The sequence below is a fragment of the Hoplias malabaricus genome, chromosome 1 (genome assembly GCF_029633855.1).
Source record: "Hoplias malabaricus isolate fHopMal1 chromosome 1, fHopMal1.hap1, whole genome shotgun sequence".
Taxonomy (NCBI): Eukaryota; Metazoa; Chordata; class Actinopteri; order Characiformes; family Erythrinidae; genus Hoplias; species Hoplias malabaricus.
Genome location: NC_089800.1, coordinates 72371321 through 72390374, shown reverse-complemented (window position 1 = coordinate 72390374; position 19054 = coordinate 72371321). Strand labels below are relative to the sequence as shown.

The window sequence follows — 19054 nt, the reverse complement described above, 5'->3', positions numbered from 1 at the left end:
GTAGTCTTTGTTCTTGCTGGTATACTTTGCTGTGTATCTTTTGTATTCCAGTCACTTATAGGTTTCCATTTAAAAGTTGAAGATAGCTCGGTGTCAGGACAGTGTTTGACAAACATACGGGCTACTTCTTCACTGAAATTTTCCATTCTCTGACCCTGTCTGCGTAGGCCTTCATCAGCTTGATTGGCTGCTTTGTTTATTCTAATCCAGTAATCTACTGGTGTCTCTCTAGGTATGGACAGTGTGGAGTAAAAATCTGCCAAAGGTAAACAAGATGGTGTATCACTAAATTATTTTAGAAGAACAGTATATACTATCTCTGTGTTATACTGTACATCTTGTGACTCATCACACCATAAATCAAGTTTTACAACATCTTTGGCTTTGCCCATGAACCTTCTCTTCAGCATGATCAGATACGGGACATTTTTGTTTTCTCAGATAAGCTCTTGTCATGTCAATCCATTCACATACTGAATATTTATCAGAGCCATGCCTAGTGCAGTCCGTGTCGGAATGTATGTCTGTGTCCAGGTTCCTCTGTGAAGTGTCATGCTGTGTACTGATAATTTTGACCATACCAGCTGGCATTAGCTTGGATACAATGGACGCACCTATCTGAACTTCTAACCATAAATAATAAAATACCAGACGTTTGTGAAATTCCGCACAGACATTCTTTTAAGGCTAAAAAATAAGGACATGTCTGTGTAAAAGAGGACGTCTGGTCACCCTATTAAACATCTTAAACTTAAAATGCGCATCACACTTGTGTCCATTCTGTTTAAATTCTGAGGCGCTGCTGGTGTCTGCTGCTAACTTCCGGTAACTATTGAGAGGCTCCATGATCTGCCATTCCAGTAAAAAAATGGTTTATTGGTGTCAGATGAGTTGACGCTCTTTACAGCTCTGAGTAAAACAAAAATAAATGTTTTAACAATACAGTAATCCCTCGCTACTTTGCGGTTCATCTTTCTTGGATTCGCTACTTCGCAGGTTTTTCCAAGGGGGCTTTTTTATTATTTACTTGTATTAGACTAGGCCTGTAGGTGACAAAATATATCATTTACAATTAAATGACCCTATCATGACTCTAACAGTTTATCTTTGGCTCTGATGCTGACCCTGAATTGGATAAGCGGTTACAGATAATGAATGAATAAATGATTGATTAAACAAACCCCGCGGTCTGATTGGTCCAGGTAAAGCTTTCCTATTGGTCCATCAATTGGCTGTCAAAACAGGGTCTTAAATCCGCAACTGCAAAAAGAGATTCGCACACGCAGCAGAGAAGGCGAATGTGTGGATTTTTTCTACCTCATTCAAACACTCCCACTACAGTAATATATTACATTAGGAACATGAGAAATGTTTGCTCTTGCTTATTTTAAGCCATTTGAGAGAGGTACTGATGTTTTTTTACACATTTAAAAATTATTTCTATACATTACAAATATTTTTTACACATTTGTGAAATTAAATTATTATTGTTGTTGTACAATAATACCTTTGTGACTCCATAAGTGCGGGACTATTTTGGTATTTTATTATGAATAGACAGCTATCATATACATCTGTCCTACAAATTTACTTAACAATTTATATCAATATTTTGGCCCCAGAATCTATCCTCAAAAGTAAACGCAGTGATGGGAAGTATCAAGATTTAGGACTCGATTCGCCCATCCTAGTAGAGATACAAAGGACTTTTAATGTGTGTGTGCGTGTGTGAATTTGGGGGCGGGAGTATCAAGTGGCTCAGTTTAAACACCGTACAGCGATACTTTGGAAAGGTCACTTTGCATCCACAGTGGAGCACTTCAGACATAACGCTGCATAGAGATCTGCTTATACAGGTATTCCTTTATATCATATCCCACTATACATTCTATATATAATATACATGAAGAGAGCTATGGGTGCTATCAATGAACGTTCCCACAACTTTCACTAATGTGTGTTTTTTTTCTAACGATAGCAGCAAATGTTGTCATACGTAATGTTATATATTGTATAAAAAAATTTTTATTCATTCATAACATTGTAAGGGGACCTTGGGTTTGTGAAAGGCGCTCTAAGGCGCTATAAATGTATTCTTCTTCTTCTTCTTCTTCGTATTATTATTATTATACCGAGCTAGGAATATTGTATCGGACCACAGGTGGCCCGAAACGTGCATGCCGGAATAATAACACTCAGTCCGCGGCTGGTATGCCGAGCCTCGGGTGTGATGTATGGACGTAGCGCGGTAGTTGTGGGAATTCAGTAAATACTCAACCCAGACTCTGGTGAATCAAAGCTGAAGTGTGGCAAAGCGGACCTTACGGAGTGATTTTGGGTCAAAAGTGTCAATAAATCTGAACAAAAATATATTTTAATCGAGAGGGAATGAAAGAAAGAAAAACAAAACATACTTGGATATTTTATTAATGTTTGCAGTTATTTGATACATATTTTCATTTGCATTTGCAAGGTCTTTTGCATCTGGAACACTTGATTTATTCCGTGGGGAACTGGAGCAAAAAAATAAATAATCTAGCGTGATGTTTGTTTTAGGGAGTATCAGTTAAATACTGCAGTAAAGTTGGTGTCATATTCGACATTCAGAATTCCGCTTTTTTTCACCAGTTACCAAAGGTATATTCATCGATTTTAATCATTATAAAATAAATTACTTATTTTTTTTTACCAAAATAAGCCTTGTAATGTGTGAAGAATGAATATCTGTACTTTTGTAAGTTGGTTTGACATCATTAGGTCCAACGACTAGAGAGAATAATAGATTTATATGGTTATTTTAATCATTATAAAATGAATGACTGAATTTTTCACCAAAACAAGCCTTGTAATGTGTGAAGAATGAATATCTGTATTGTTTTGTGTTGGTTTGGCATCATTAGGTCCAATAACGTGAGAGATTAATAGATTTATATGGGTACTTAAATCATTATAAAATAAATCACTTAATTTTTCACCAAAATAAGCCTAAATGTGTAAAGAATGAATATCTGTACTTTTCTAAGTTGTTCTGATATCATGAATCAATATCACTTTTAATATTCATTTGGTTATTGAATTCATTAAAAATAAACAAACAAACAAATAAATAATAATAATAATACCAAATTTTCACCAAAATTAGCCTTAGTATGTAAGGAATAAAACTGTTCATTTGTAAGTTGATGTGACATCATTAGGTACAATAACTAAAGAGATTAATATATGGATATTAACATTAAACATTATACGTATATTCTAGTAATTGTGCGACGGTCCCTAACACTGGAGCTGCCCTGTAAGCATTTAGCCGTTGATTCAACGTTGAAATAACGTAATGACTGCCGTCTAATCAACATTCTCTTAAGGTTGAAAATGAAAGTTGAAAAGACGACTATTAGACGTTATTTGACGTTATTAATTGGTCCCGAAATAAATTACTTGTATAAAATGCCTTTTGGACGTCCACTGATGTTATCGATTGGTCACCACTTAACTAACTTATTAAGATGGATTTTGGACATCCATTGACGTTTAAAATATGTCTTTGACGGACAGACTACTTTTAGACCTATTTTGAACGTCCAGTGACGTTCCTTGATTACTCGCTGGGCGCAGGGGTAAAAACAGCGATAATCGGCTGCGTTTCTGGCTTAATCTCAGCAAGTAAAGTAGTAAATAAAGGTTATAGATGTAATTTTTTGGTTACCTTTGTTACATTAGGAATCTGCAACTGTACCGATGAATATACGTTTGGTAACTGGTGAAAAAAAGCGGAATTCCGAATGTCAAACGAATGTGGAATATGACACCAACTTTACCGTAGTTTGTTAAATGTATCTGGGCGAGAAATGAGCATTTACTTTGCATTACAAGCTAAACTAAAATGTTACTGAAAATTCTTTATTGATATACGCAGTGTAGGATGTAGAGTGCACATCTGGATTTTAAACCAGTGGTTCTCAAACTTTTGGGACAAAGTACCGTAACAGAAATAATCAGAAATTGTTAGATCTACAAATGCACTGTAAATGGTTTGCTATGATGCAGAATGGGTTGGAAATAATATGACGAGAGATGACGTAAAGGGGAGGAGGGAGAGAGAAGCGAGGAGAGAAGGTGGTCGGATGTATACTTTAGCTCGCAGTTAACTAGTAGCCAGAGTAACAGTGTGTTCTACATTAAAAAGTGAACTTCATGTCCGAGTCTCTTTCACTTCTTGCCTCCCCATCCAAACCACGCTACCCTGCACAAGAGGAACCGACCTACTATTGAATCAGGGTAGGACAAAGAACCCACATTAACGGCTGTACAAGAGGTACCGCTTTTATAGTACCACCCATTTTCAGACCAAAACTTCCAAGTACCAACTTTGAGTCTTATCACAGGCACATGTGTGTGTTTTTTAGGACTCTAATGATGTGAGGAAAGGCCACTTCTATTTCGCATTTATCTGTACAGAATTCTCGGTCTGTTGGTCTCTATTTTTACCTCTCGATTTTGTCCTTCTTGGCGTTGGATTATTTCTCAAGTTTGTCCTCGGCTTGTTTTTCGTTTCCGCTTTGCCCTTTTTGTAATAAAGTCCAAATCATGTCTGTCTCTAGCCAATGTTTAAGTCCAGTAAGGAGCTAAAAGTGAGTTTCCTTTACAAGGATTTCACAAAATACTGAGGGATCTCGTTCCCTCGCTCGGTGGAAATTCGCGGGGGCATGTCTGTCCTGCCGCCCCTCCATCACCACCTCCCTACCTCCCTTTACAGACAGATTAACTGCGGTATGCTATGTTGTATATGTTGTAAAACATATTGTAGTGAGACCCCGTGAATCATTACGTAATTTACCTGAAGATTGAGATTTTCTGTTATGAATTAATCACTTAATTATAGTAACATTTGGGTACCACCTGCTGCTTCATGTTCCACAGTTTTAAACAGTGAAGGAAGAGCACACTCACCCTGCACTTCGAGTCTCAAATCCCTGGCGTTAACCTTTAGTTCCTTTTTTTTATAAAACAAACATTAAGCTTCCCAGGGATGCGTTCTATGTTGTGTGAAAATACAGTGGTTGCACACTACTTCACATATTTAATTTGTTGTTGTAATCGTAACAGTGCTTCCACTGACAACTGTACACTCATTCCAGTTACATTTGATAAATACTCCCTGAGTCAAACATTGCGCCTGAATTATTTTTCTCGAATTCCCCAACGGAACAAATCATAAAATGTCATTGTTAACAATGCGTGGCTTACTTTCCTCAAAGTCCTAAAGACTCTAAAGTATATTAAAATGTGAACAGATTTTTCTTTCACTCTAAGCGCAAATTTCTCGGTTCTTTTTCTAACTTTGCTCGGTGTTTCACTATGGGAATCGCCTTGGGTGTGACCAACTACGGAAGCTCCAATTGCATCACGTCTGTCCATGACAGACTGGTCGACTTGTAATGAGGCTCCGCCTCTGCCCCTTAGCCACAGTCGGCCTCCCTGAAAGGGTTATTTGCGCTTTCTTCCTGTGAAGGACTACAAGCTCCCTCAGCGCTCTAGGCAAGGCTGTGCTTGCTAAACAGTTCTTAGACGGGCCGTCATTGGAATCCCTCGCTGAATGCGACCGCAGCTTAGCATTAGAAGTGCTGAATGTGCTGAGTGCCCTTCATCAAGAAGTGCATTTTTTGCTGTTTATTCAGCTACAGAGAAGGGTGACCGCGTTGAGGTGAGCTCTTCTCTGGTTAACTCGGTAGCTTTCGTATAAAATTACTGGAGCTACTATTGTGCTATCCCTACTTAGCATTAGCTTGCCAAAGTAGGATCACCATAGCTTGAGGTTAAACGCGTTAAGGGCCTTCTTTGTCATCTTGGCCAACGGGCTAGTTAGCTGGCCCCTAGATATCTCTAAGAAATTAGCTAACGTGTCACGACGAGCTATATTTCTTTAATATTTATTTTATCAGGCCTTGTTGATGTTAATTAAACTTAAGTCCCTACTTAAGTTCTCTCCCCTCTCAACCACAATGTCCTCGGTTTCGACCCCCGCCAAAGTGATGGAACCAGACGTTAAAGAGGCTGCATCCCGCCCGTGTTCAGCATCATGCGGAGCCACCATCCCGGGCAGGGACCCTCACCCACTGTGTATTGTGTGTATGGGCAATAAACACCTCGGGAGCGCCATGGGAGATCGACGTCATCAATCCATGACAGAGGCTCTTTTGCAGCTCGGGCAGCCCAGTGGCACGCATTCGCTACTCATCCATGGGTCCAGTCCACAGTGTCTCGCGGGTACAGACTACAGTTAGATATCTCTAAGAAATTAGCTAACGTGTCACGACGAGCTATATTTCTTTAATATTTATTTTATCAGGCCTTGTTGATGTTAATTAAACTTAAGTCCCTACTTAAGTTCTCTCCCCTCTCAACCACAATGTCCTCGGTTTCGACCCCCGCCAAAGCGATGGAACCAGACGTTAAAGAGGCTGCATCCCGCCCGTGTCCAGCATCATGCGGAGCCACCATCCCGGGCAGGGACCCTCACCCACTGTGTATTGTGTGTATGGGCAATAAACACCTCGGGAGCGCCACGGGAGATCGACGTCATCAATCCATGACAGAGGCTCTTTTGCAGCTCGGGCAGCCCAGTGGCACGCATTCGCTACTCATCCATGGGTCCAGTCCACAGTGTCTCGCGGGTACAGACTACAGTTTTCTATGAAACTGCCAAAATTCAACGGTGTGTTGGTCTCTTTGGCCAGCGGGGATTCATCTCTTATCCTAAGGGAAGAGATTATATCCCTATTAAACAAAAAAGCGATCAAAGTGATGTCAGAAAAGGAAAGTCAGCAGGGTTTTTACTCCCGCTACTTTGTCGTTCCAAAGAAAGAGGGCGCAGCACCCCACCCTATCTTGGATCTCCGTGTGTTAAACAGACATCTACGCAAATACATGTTCAGGATGTAAACACACAAAGTGCTATGTCAGTCGATTCATCAGCACGATTGATTTGTGACAATCAAACTGTCAGATGCTTATTTTCACATAGATATTTACCCCGCACACAGAAAATATCTTAGGTTTGCCTTATATATATCGTCTTATATAGACGATTACCTCGTTTGCTCCCGCACGAGGGATCAAGCGCTCAGAGATTCTAATACAGTGTTGAGTCACTTAGAGAATCTGGGGTTCAAAATAAACCTGACCAAGAGTCGTCTAGAGCCCTCAGTGCACAGATTACTTAGGCCTGACTATAAACTCCCTCTCCTATCGAGTTCGGCTGTCGGAGAGGGGAGTAACGTCATTCGAACAATGTCTTTCCCGTTTTCGATTGGGGAAGGTGGTCCCGTTACGGCTTTGTCTACGCATGCTGGGACTCATGGCTTCAGTCGTTTCAGTGGTGCAGTGGGGACTTCTCATGATGAGAGATATTCAACGGTGGGTAGCGTCACTGCGGTTATGCACCCGCAGTCATCTCTACCGTCCTGTCAAAGTGACAGCAGCTTGTGAGACGGCTCTCCGTCCTTGGAGAAACTCTGTTGTCTTAAAAACGGGGATTCCCCTTGGGGGCGTGTCTGCGAGGATAACCCTAACGACGGATGCGTCTTTGCTAGGCTGGGGAGCAACTCTAATGGGCAGAGCTGTGAATGGGTTGTGGCCCCCCCAGCTCAGTCTGGCTCACATAAATTATCTGGAGCTTCTCACAGTGGTCTTGGCACTGAGACACTTCGAGGATTTTCTCCAAGGTCAGCATGTTTTGGTGAAAACGGACAACTCTACTGTGGTAGCTTATATAAACCGCCAGGGTGGGACACGCTCACTACAGCTACACAAGCTGGCTCAAAGGCTTCTCCTGTGGAGCAGCACCCGGTTTTTGTCCATTCGCGCGACACATGTACCGGGTATACTGAACAGAGGGGCGGATCTTCTGTCAAGGGGAAATCCTCTGTACGGAGATTGGAGACTTCACCCGCAAGTGGTGACTCAGTTGTGGCAGAGATACGGACAGGCAGCCGTAGATCTCTTCGCCTCGCAGGAAAAGGCACAATGTCTTCTGTATTTTTCCCTGTGGGACGAAAATGCACCTCTGGGTGTGGATGCTCTAGCCCACCCATGGCCAAACGTCCTTTACGCGTTTCCTCCCTTAAGCTTGATTTCTCCCACACTGACGCGAGTGAGGGAACAGGGCCTGTCTCTTATTCTAATAGCTCCACACTGGCCGTCGAAGCACTGGGTGGCGGAGATTGTTCAAATGCTTGCGGGCCAGCCTTGGCCGCTCCCATTGAGGAGGGACCTATTGTCACAGGCGAACGGGGAAATATATCATCCCCACCCAGACAAGATGGCTCTTTGGGCCTGGCCCGTGAGAGGTGGAATCTGAATGCGATAGGTCTGCCACCTGCTGTCATTGATACAATTCAAAGCGCCAGGGCTATTTCTACGCGCACATTATATGAGCATAAATGGCGAGTTTTTGAAAATTGGTGTGTACTAAGAAATGTCACTCCTTTTCAGTGCTCGGTGTCAGAGTTTCTTTGTTTTTTACAAGAGTTGTTGGATAAAGGGAAAGCTTTTTCAACAATCAAGGTATATTTAGCAGCCATCTCAGCTTGTCATGTGGGTTTTGGGGATAAGCCTGCAGGACAGCATGCTCTGGTCTCTTGGTTTATGAAAGGGGCACGCCGTAAACGGCCTGTCTGCAGACCTTTGTTTTCCGCCGTGGGACTTGTCCTTGGTACTTGATGGACCCTGTTGTCACCCTTTTGAACCTTTAGAGCAGGGGTGTCAAACTAGATCCATGGAGGGCCGTGTGGGTGCAGGTTTTCTTTCCAACCACGCAGAAACCACACCTCATTCCACCTGTTTTTAATCATTGGATCTAATCAGTAGATCTTGACTTTCAGTAGTGTGGGGCTTTTGCGTGGTTGGAAAGAAAACACCCACACGGCCCTCTGTGGATCTAGTTTGACACCCCTGCTTTAGAGGGAATGGGGCTGAAGCTTCTTTCCATTAAAACAGCTTTGCTCTTGGCACTGACCACAGCAAAGCGAGTTGGTGAATTACAGGCATTAGCCATCTGCCCTTCATGTTTACAGTTTGACCCAGGCTACACTAAGGTGCACCTGCGTCCCAATCCTGTATTCGTACCAAAAGTGATAGGCTCGGCTTACAGATGTCCAACAGTAGGACTGGCGCTTTTCACCCCCCACCTTTTAACACTGTGGAGGATCAGAAACTTAACTGCTTGTGCCCTGTAAGGGCCTTGCATCAGTATATAGATAGAACAGCTGGATTTAGGAGACATGATCAGCTATTTGTATCATGGGCCACTCCTCATAAAGGAAAACCCTTGTCTTGTCAACGGTTGTCACATTGGATTGTAGAGGCTATAGCAGTGGCATATAGATGTAAGGGCTTACAACCACCAGAGGGTCTATGAGCCCATTCCACGAGAGGTATGGCAACATCCTGGGCATTGTTTAAGGGTGTATCAGTACTGGACTTGTGCACTGCTGCGAGCTGGGCCTCAGGGAACACGTTTGCACGGTTCTACCGGCTAGATGTTTCAGGTCCATCTAGCACATGCAGTACTGGAGGCTGGTGTGTCTGATTCATTCTGATGGGACATTTATCCAGAACCTTCTTTCTATTGTCTGGAGAGTGCAGTCCGGGAGTAGTCTATATCTCCCATAGTGAAACACCGAGCGAAGTTAGAAAAAGAACGTTGGGTTACTTGACGTAATCCCTGGTTCTTTGATAACAGAGTGAGGTGTTTCACCAACTTTTCCCTCCCTGCACTGGGATGGGAAGAAATCTCTCTAGAATAGCCCTTTCAGGGAGGCCGACCGTGGCTAAGGGGCAGAGGCGGAGCCTCATTACAAGTCGACCTGTCTGTCATGGACAGACGTGATGCAATTGGAACTTCCGTAGTTGGTCACGCCCAAGGCGATTCCCATAGTGAAACACCTCACTCTGTTATCTTGTGGGCTCACCACCCACAAGATCCAGAGAAGGTGTGCGGTGCAATGCCCATTGAGCACAGAGCAGGGGCGAAGGGGCCCCTGGCATCATGAAGCTTGGCAGCAGAAACTGATTTTTGGAACATGGAACGTAACCTCATTGCTGGGGAAGGAGCCAGAGCTGGTGCGGGAGGTTGAGAGATACCAGCTAGATATAGTTGGGCTCACCTCTACACACAGTGTGGGCTCCAGAACCAAACCCCTCGATAGGGGTTGGTCTCTCTCCTACTGGAGTTGTACTGGGAGAGAGGCACTGTGCGGGTGTCGGAATACTCACAAGACCCTGCTGGCTGTGCAGAGTACTCAGCCTTCTTGAAGGTAGTGAGTGGAGTTCTAGTTCCATGCACAGACTCTATTGTTATACGAGGGACTAAAATGTTGTCATCATTTTTCTGATTATCCATTTCAGGTTTGTGGTGGCAACAAGGTGAGCAAAGAAGCCCAGACATCTCTGTTCCCTGCAGCTTCGACCAGGTCCTCCTGGGGGATCCCCAGGTGTTCCCAGGCCAGCCAGGTGATATAATCCCTCCAGTGTGTTCTGGGTCTACCCTGGGGCCTCCTTCCAGTCTGTCGTGCCTGGTATACCTCAAGTGGGAGGTGTCCAAGAGGCATCTTTATCTGATGCCCGAACCACCTCAACCGACTGAAGTGGCAGTGACTATACTCTGAGCTTCTCCCTAATCACTGCGCTCCTCACACAATCACGAAGTACGCCCAGCAACCAGTCTGAGAAATCTAATTTCGGCTGCAATCTCATTCTTGGGTGGGTACATAGACTGACCGGTAAATTGTCAGCTTTGCTTTATGGTTATTATTAATAGGCCGTAGGTTCTTGACTCTGAAATAGAATCTGAACTAGAAGTAATAATTCTATACAAGAAAGGTGCACACACAAACAAATAACCAAGGTTTGGTTTTATCACACAACTGGTTTATTAATAATAATATCAAATAATGAATATTGATTATACATTCATATAATGAAATGGATTAAAGCGATACATGAGGGAACAGGGAAATTAATGTATGAGGGAATTTCTCTATGATAATTACACTAAATTCTAGAAAAGGCTATTGTTCATCCCAGCAAGCATTCAGCACCAACCCTGAACATGAGAACATGTGACCTTACATATCCATGGAGATAGACTGGAGATAGCTGGGAGTATGTCGCTGATGTGCAGTGCTTTCCGGCACGACTTTCTGGAGAATTGCAGCCGCGGACGTAGGAGCTGGTTGTGTTCTGAAGTTCTCTGTGGGGATTCTCCATCACTGATACGCTGCCTTGTGAGACATGTCCAGGCCTGTCTCTCCTGGGCAGGCCTCTCTTCATCGCAGAAGGTCATTCTGAAGGTGCGTGTGGCCGTCTTCATCGTTGCTGGTCCAGAAGCTTTGTCGTCCTTTTGAGTGTCAGAGGTCTAAGGTTTTCTTCATGCTCTGGGTGTGGCATTGAATTTTTGCTAGAGTTAAACTATAGCTTTTCTTAATCTATAGTTTTCACGCTTGAGGAGACTGTTTAAGAAAGCCATGGGAGTCCGATGCCTGCAGAGGAATTTCAAATCCCAAGTCATTTTCCACTTTAGCCTTGAAAAAGGCTAAAAGAGAAAAAGTGTGAAGTGAAGCGAAGAAGCCCCAAGTGTCTGAAGCCTTGAAGTTGAAGAGTAGAGAAAGGTAGACAACAAGGGTGTGTCATTTGGCGCCACTGGGTTTTAACCAGAGTTTAGAAGAACCGCCTTTAATACTGATTGGATAAAATTGGAGCCTCTCTTGCTCCTGATTGGCTGTTTCCTGTACCTTGGTAGTGACACCACCTAAAATTTATGACCCTTGACAAGACAAAGGCTTGAAGCAGATCGCTTTTTGAATGAATGCCCCAGGATTCTGAATCATACTTTGCAATATAAAAGATTAGATGTTAACACAAAGTAATATCATTAAGACAACCGTTTCATAATTATTTAGCAAATACACACATAATATGTGGCTCCCTTGGTTCTACATAAATTCATATAAAACAAAAATGTAAATTAATCCCACCCATTTTGATTGTCCAAATGGAATTAATTTCAGACAGTTGTGCACATGTGACTTCAAATTGTTTTAAACCAATGGGAATTAACGTTTGTGATTATTTTGTTTAATAATCTTTCAAAATGTGTGAGAAGGCATTGTGTGAGTTTTAATCAAGATTGAGTCAGTGTCTCTCTGCATTCTGCATTTGAGAAGAGTTCCATGATCCTCAGGAGTGTCTCCCAAAAGATTCTTTCTTGACCCTGTGTCGTAAGCTTTCCTTGAAAGGGCCTATAGTGTCAGTTTTATGACTCACTGACACAGACAGCCAGGCACCAATTTGAGGCCAGTTCTTTCTGAAAAGCTTTTCTCACATTCCAAACTTGTCTTGGTGTGGCCTGTAGATGTCTTTGAAACCAACTAAAGGTTGGGTATTTAAAATGATATCTCAGAAAGTCACAATTTCTTATTAGAAATTAATACTCATTCATATATCACACTACAATGATATCTGTTTCTGGGAGATAACATTGGCTTCAGACTTGGAGGAGCTGATCCGCATACCGACAGCTTCACACTTGGCTGCAAACTGCACAAGTGAACGCAGGAGGCCTACGTGTGAAGAAGCCAAAAGAACAGCATCGTCTATAAAAAGTAGAGATGCCACTTCCCGAACCCTCCTGACAGAAGCCTTCCTGTCCCAGGCTATGCCTCACCACCCTGTCCAAGAACATCAAGAACAGGGGTGGAGACAAGGCACAGCCCTGATGGAGTCCAATACCCACACTGAACAAGCTTGACCTTCTGCCAAGGATGCGAACACAACTCAAACTTTGAGAGTACTAGGACCGCCAGAACGATCCTGACACTCCATACTCACAAATCAACAAAGCATGTGTAGAGTAGCAAATTCCCATGCCCCCTCAATCATCTGTGAAAAAGTAAAGAGTTGGCCCATAGTTCCACAGCCAGGATGAAATCTGCATTCTTCCTCCAAAATCCTAGGTTCGACTGTCGGATGGATTTTCCTTTCCAGCACCTTGGCATAGACGTTCCCTGGGAGGCTGAGAAGTGTGATGCCATGATAATTGGCACACCTTCTTCGGTCCCCTTGTTGAAAAATGGGAACCACAATCCCGGTTTGCCAATCCAAAGGCACAGTTCCCCAGGTCCATGCAATACTGTAGAGGTGAGTCATCCAAGACAGCCCCACAGTATAGAGGGCCTTCAGTAACTCTGGGTGAATCTCATCCACTCTTGGGGCTTTGCCACTGCAAAGCTTTTTCACCACCTCAGTGACTTCAGCCTAGGAAATGTAAATGACAGTCCAGACACTTCTGGCCCTACCTCCTGTCTAGAAGGTATTTCTCTTGGGTTTAGGAGTTCCTCAAAATGCTACTTCCAACGCCCAACAATACGCTCAGATAAGTTCAGGGTTTCACCATCCTTACTGAGCACAGCTTGTACAGTGTCCCCGCTCCCCCTCCTGAGCTGTCGGAGTGTTTTCCAGAACCTCTTTGAGGCCGCCTGGAAGTCATTCTCCATGGCCTCTCCAAACTCTTCCCATGCTCTGGATTTTGCTTCTGCAACTGCCACAGCTGCAGCCTTTTTCGCCTGCCAGTACCCATCTGCGGAATCAGCAGTACCCTGAGCCAGCCAAGTTTGAAAAGCCTCCTTCTTCTGCTTGACAGCTTCCCTCACTCCTGGTGTCCACCAACAGGTTCTTGGGTTGCCACCATAACAGGCACCTTCAAGCTTTTGACCACAGCTATATGCAGCCGCTTCCACAATGGAAGTCCGGAACAGGGTCAATTCAGACTCCATTCCCCTTACCTCCTCCGGAACATGTGAGAAGTTCTCTCTGAGGTGAGAGTTGAAATACATCTGGACAGAGACCTCTGACAGCTTTTCCCAGCACACCCTCACTATACATTTGGGCCTACCATGTCTGTCCAGCAGCTTTCCCTGCCATCGGATCCAACTCAACACCAAATGGTGATCAGTTGACAGCTCAGCCCCACTCTTTAACCGGTGTCGAAAACATATGGCCTCAGATCAAAGGACAGGACCACAAGGTCGATCATTGATCTTTGGCCCAAGATGCTCTGGTACCAAGCACACTTATGAGCCACCTTGTGGTGTTCTTTATGGACAAACCATGACTAGCACAGAAGTCCAATAAAATCACACCACTCGGGTTCAGATCAGGCAGGCCGTTCCTCCCAGTCACTCTTCTCCAGGTTTCCCAGTCATTGCCAACGTGAGCTTTTTAGTCCCCCGTATAACAATAGAGTCCATGCATGGAACTAGAACTCGACTCACTACCTTCAAAAAGGCTGAATACTCTGCACAGCTAGCAGGGGCTTGTGAGTATTGCGACACCCGCACGGTGCCTCTCACCCTGTACAACTCCAGTAGGAGAGAGACCAACCCCTATCGAGAAGCTTGGTTCTGGAGCCCACACTGTGTGTAGAAGTGAGCCCAATTATATCTAGCTGGTATCTCTCAACCTCCCGCACCAGCTCTGGCTCCTTCCCCAGCCTATTCAGGCTGAGCCCGGATGGGTCATGTGGGCTGGCCGGCCACCAGGTGCTCGCAGTTGGACACCACTCCCAGGCCTGGCTCCAGGATTAGGTCCCAGTAACCCTCTCCTGGGCAGGGTACACTTAGTTTTAAATGTTGTACTCATAGGTATGCGTTTTGGAAGGTGTTTGTTTGCCATTGAAAACCCTACTGGGAGCTAACAGCTCCCAAAGACATAGCCCTGAAAGTCATTAGACCACACAAACCCTTTCGCCATGACAAGGCCCTGATTCAGGAATGGAATTGTATTGTTAATTTTATGAAGTTTGCAATGCTTTTACTCCACATTCTTACAGTAAAAATGTTATATATGTAATATTATACTCTGAGTACCTGAGAACATGTCCTTCAAGGCTGCAGTGGAATGGTCTGGTAACAGTTTGATTTAGCCCTTTAATAGCTCTCATAATTTTGCAATATTTGCAAATTTAACATTTTTTACTGAAATTTGCAATGCTCTTACTCCAAATTCCTACAATAAAAGTGTATGAAAATTACAGTTTTAACCATTTTATGGCCTTCAGTATTCTTCAATTTATAGAATTGTTTTGTTATTCTTATGACGTTTGCAATGCTTTTACTCCACATTCTTACAGTAAAAATGAATGAATATTATACTCTGAGTACCTGAGAACATGTCCTTCAAGGCTGCAGTGGAATGGTCTGGTAACAGTTTAATTTAACCCTTTAAACATTTAAGCATCTTTTTTATGAGTTTTAAAATAATATTACTCCAAATTCCTACAGTAAAAATGTATGAAAATTAAACCCTGAGTACCTGAGAACATGCTCTTCAAGACTGCAGAGGAGTGGTCTGGTAACAGTTTGATTTTTAATTTTAATCTCAGGGAAACTGAATTCCCTCCATTTTATGGATCTTTCTGTCCTTTTTAAGGGTTGCAAACCGTTCTTTTATCTAATCAGGCTGTTAACTGTAGTGGATTATGTAGAAATATGTCTTAAACTCTATTTCTTATGAATTTTCAATATCTGCGAGTCCCTCCTCTCACTCTCACACGTTCTACCGTAAACCGCGATGTAGCCGCGCTTAGGAAATCCTAGTGTAGATGGCGTGACTGGGTTTTCGAAGTGCAGATAGGGTGACCGCAGTGAATTTCCACAGATGGACATGCATCCATGAATATGAGAGTGGTCTGAATCTTATATGAATTTTCAGATTCAATGCGATATGTGCTGTTCACAGAGCCACATGAACGACACATCCGTGTCACGTATGACTGGGCCTTTATCCAGCATGGTCTTATGGTCTATTATTGGTCTATTATGACTCTTGCTTGAGTTTTCCAGGTGCCAGGTAAGAAGGAGTTAAATGCTCATACTCAGCTGCAGGTCTCCCACCAAGTTAGGCAAGTAGCATTCACGAGGGATTTGTGGTTGGAGCGTCTGGCTGAGACTAAGACAGAGCTGTTTATTTCACTTTTCCTACTTTTCTGCACATCTCTGGTGAGTAGTTTGTGCAGTTCTGAGCTGGTAAATGTGTTGGGAGTGGAGAGATGGGGTACACCATGGTTTTAGATGTGTACCTAAGGATAATGTTATGGTGGAGGATGTGCTCCTCGCTGTTGGAGGGCTGGTTGGTCATGACAGTATTCAGTCTGCTGATAAATGAAGAAACTCTGGTTAGCCAAGTGACTTGATGTGGTCTTGTTGTTAACTTGTTTGTGCAAGTTTCACCACTGTTTGCTCCAACTCTGAGTGATAGGAACACATGTGCAAGATGCATGAGAATCTGGGTTTCCTTGTACAGAAACTACAGCACTTAAAAGTGATCAGCACTGCCAATCTAGAAGAGCTTGTGAAAGCTATCACACAGGAAATATTAAATGCATGTATGAAGCATGTTTTGAGTGTAAGACATCTCTTGTCCAGACTCTAGCTAGTACAACGCAGGGAATCAAGTGTCTTTTGACCCCAATGGCAAAACATCTGAGTTCCAGAACGCACAAGAAGAAATGCTGGAAAAGATTAACCTGATGCTGCAGAGGTTTAAGGGCAACACAGCATCAAGAATCACTTAAGTTGCTTAATTCATGTTGACTTTTCAGAAAATTACCTCTGCACCTCTACAGCACAAAAATACAGGCCGTACATTTCGGAGCATCACACCAGTAGGCAACTATACACACAGGCCGCCCAGTCTCCTGCTGCAGAGTATCCCCTCAAGATATAAGGGCCCAGCTGCAATCTGGCAGCACTTGTTGGCTGGCTGTGTGAGTGTTTCAGTTGCTAAATGGGTGGTTCTTATCCCTGGGTGAAGTTCTTTTCTTTCCAGCTGTTTATTTTTGGCCCATAAAATGTTTTTGTATTGTGAAGTTAGCTATATGTAAGTCCAGGAAGAATCAGATGCATGTGGTAGAAGTGAGGGTGGTGTTTGCTATACAAATGCAGTGGAACCTCAACTAACGAACACCTATACTAACGAACTTTCCAAGATACGAACTGGGCATTTGAATATTTTTTGCCAACGAACCATGACTCTAGAAATGAACCTGAGCCTCCGCCGAGCCGGCGGCTGGAAATGGCCACTGCCCCCAATAGGCGAGTCTCCCAGCGCGCCCAGACTTGAGTGAGCTTTTAAGATTAGCAAATTGTAGTTTTAGCAATTTAGCATTAGTGTAAATAGCAGACATCGAAATTCGTGCTAAGTTAACCCATATCTACGCTTCGTCTCCCCACATTCACCTGCCTACTCTCTGTTATTCCACCCCCCCCCCCCCCCCCCACCTCCCGTCATACAGCCAGTGCCTGTTACTCCTCCAGCCAGTCGTCACGTCTTCAAGGTAGCGATATGTAACCACTTAAAACTTTTTTATTTCTTTTTATTACTGTTACCACTGTATTTCTTTTTTATTTTTAGTAATGCTACATGTATTTTTTTTTACTAATTTGAGAGTTTTGTAAACATATATCAGTGCAAAAAGGGTGACTTTAGGGGTGGGCTGGAACGCATTAATTGCTTTTCCATTATTTTAAATGGGGAAAATTTACTCAAGAAACGAACTTTTCTACTTACGAACCGGGTCACGGAACGGATCATGTTTGTAGGTAGAGGTTCCACTGTAAATACATTTGAATATATTTGAGGGGCTGGTGGCTGCATGTGTGAGGCTAGAGTGTGTTATAAACTGATTGGGAACTGGACAGAGTTTGAAACCATTTGGGAAATCAGTCATGTTCAGTGCACAGTTGAACATTGCTGCATTGTATCCGAGACATAATTAACACTGAGTCGCTCTGGAGAGGAGACACTGCTGTTAATGTAGATATATTGGAAATCCATTACTATGTAAAATATAACTAAGGTCTATTTTAACATTTACTTTAATGTCTCACCACAGGCAATGACAGATTCAGCAGCATCAAAGATTACAGCAGCATCAAAATTAGCTGCTGTAGTCGGTCTGTCTCTGATCGGCACCACCGCCGACCAAATATCAGCCTCTATAAAAACAATGCGAAATGTCACCATTCAAATCACCAATAACAGCAAAAAGTACACTTTAGCAAACCCCAGGTAAGCACAGATCATATTTATCATGTGGTGTCATGTGTGGGATATAGTATGGAGACAAGAATAATTGGTAGTAGTCGGTGGACTACTCTTAGTCCAGCATTGACACAGGGGTTTAAAAACTCCAGCGTCACTGCGGTGTCTAATCCACTCATACCAGCACAACACACACTAACATACCACCATCACATCAAAACAAAACTCAACATTTCACTCCCTCTCGTAACTTTCTTTCTGTTTATTAGGACCCACACAACCAGTGGATACTGCTATCATACTCCACAGCCCACCATCCCACCCAATTACCATGAAGTGTGTTCCTTCTCCAAAACTGCTAACGTGGCCTGTGGAGCTGTTGGGGTCCTGACCTACCAGATCCTCACAGAGAAGGAGGAGTATATTGGCGAACTGAGCATAATGTTCTCCGTACCTTTCAACTACAACCATTACACAAACTGGTTTGCTCTTGGCATTTTTAAACATAATGTTCCATGTGATGATGCTCTGTTTTACCAGATGTATTATGAAGGGGGTCCATTCCAGAGACAGAAAGGTACAGGGTGTTGCATGTCATACTCTGACAAACAATCTGTTGTGAAGGGGACAATGTCTCCTCAAGGCAAAGCAGTTATGAAGCTGGAATTTAGTGATGTATAGTCTCCAGTGAAACAGGCCTGGGTCCAACACATCCTTCTGAGGTTTATTTTAATAAAGGTATAAATATATTGGGGTAGAAACCTACAGTAAAAATGTATTTAAAAGTGAAGAGGAAATTTACAGCAGAATGTACAGTGTCTGAAGAACAGTATGACACTGCATCAGTTCAGTGATCAAGTACATCACACCCAGTTACAAAAGAAACAACATGGGGAATGTGTGCTAAAGCGGGTACTGAGAGTTGCTTTTATATTCCAGACTATAGTGAGGACCT

The 19054-nt window shown here is 43.2% G+C and overlaps 1 protein-coding gene and 1 pseudogene across 4 annotated transcripts; both read left to right on the top strand.

The window, feature by feature from the left end:
- Positions 1-1798: 1798 nt before the first annotated feature.
- Positions 1799-18792, top strand: LOC136697746 (DELTA-actitoxin-Afr1c-like). Of its 4 annotated transcripts, none has more exons than XM_066672993.1 (4): positions 1806-1856; positions 10408-10761; positions 17951-18126; positions 18369-18792. In XM_066672993.1, exons 3-4 carry the CDS (start codon positions 17954-17956, stop codon positions 18778-18780), a joined length of 585 nt encoding a protein of 194 aa, XP_066529090.1. In that variant the 5' UTR covers positions 1806-1856; positions 10408-10761; positions 17951-17953; the 3' UTR covers positions 18781-18792. The 4 variants fall into 4 exon arrangements, with proteins under 4 accessions (XP_066529100.1, XP_066529090.1, XP_066529108.1 ...); XM_066673011.1 differs by having other exon boundaries at positions 1812-1856; positions 10408-10512; XM_066673003.1 differs by lacking the exon at positions 10408-10761 and having other exon boundaries at positions 1799-1856.
- Positions 6003-9802, top strand: LOC136676490 (uncharacterized; annotated as a pseudogene).
- Positions 18793-19054: the final 262 nt, after the last annotated feature.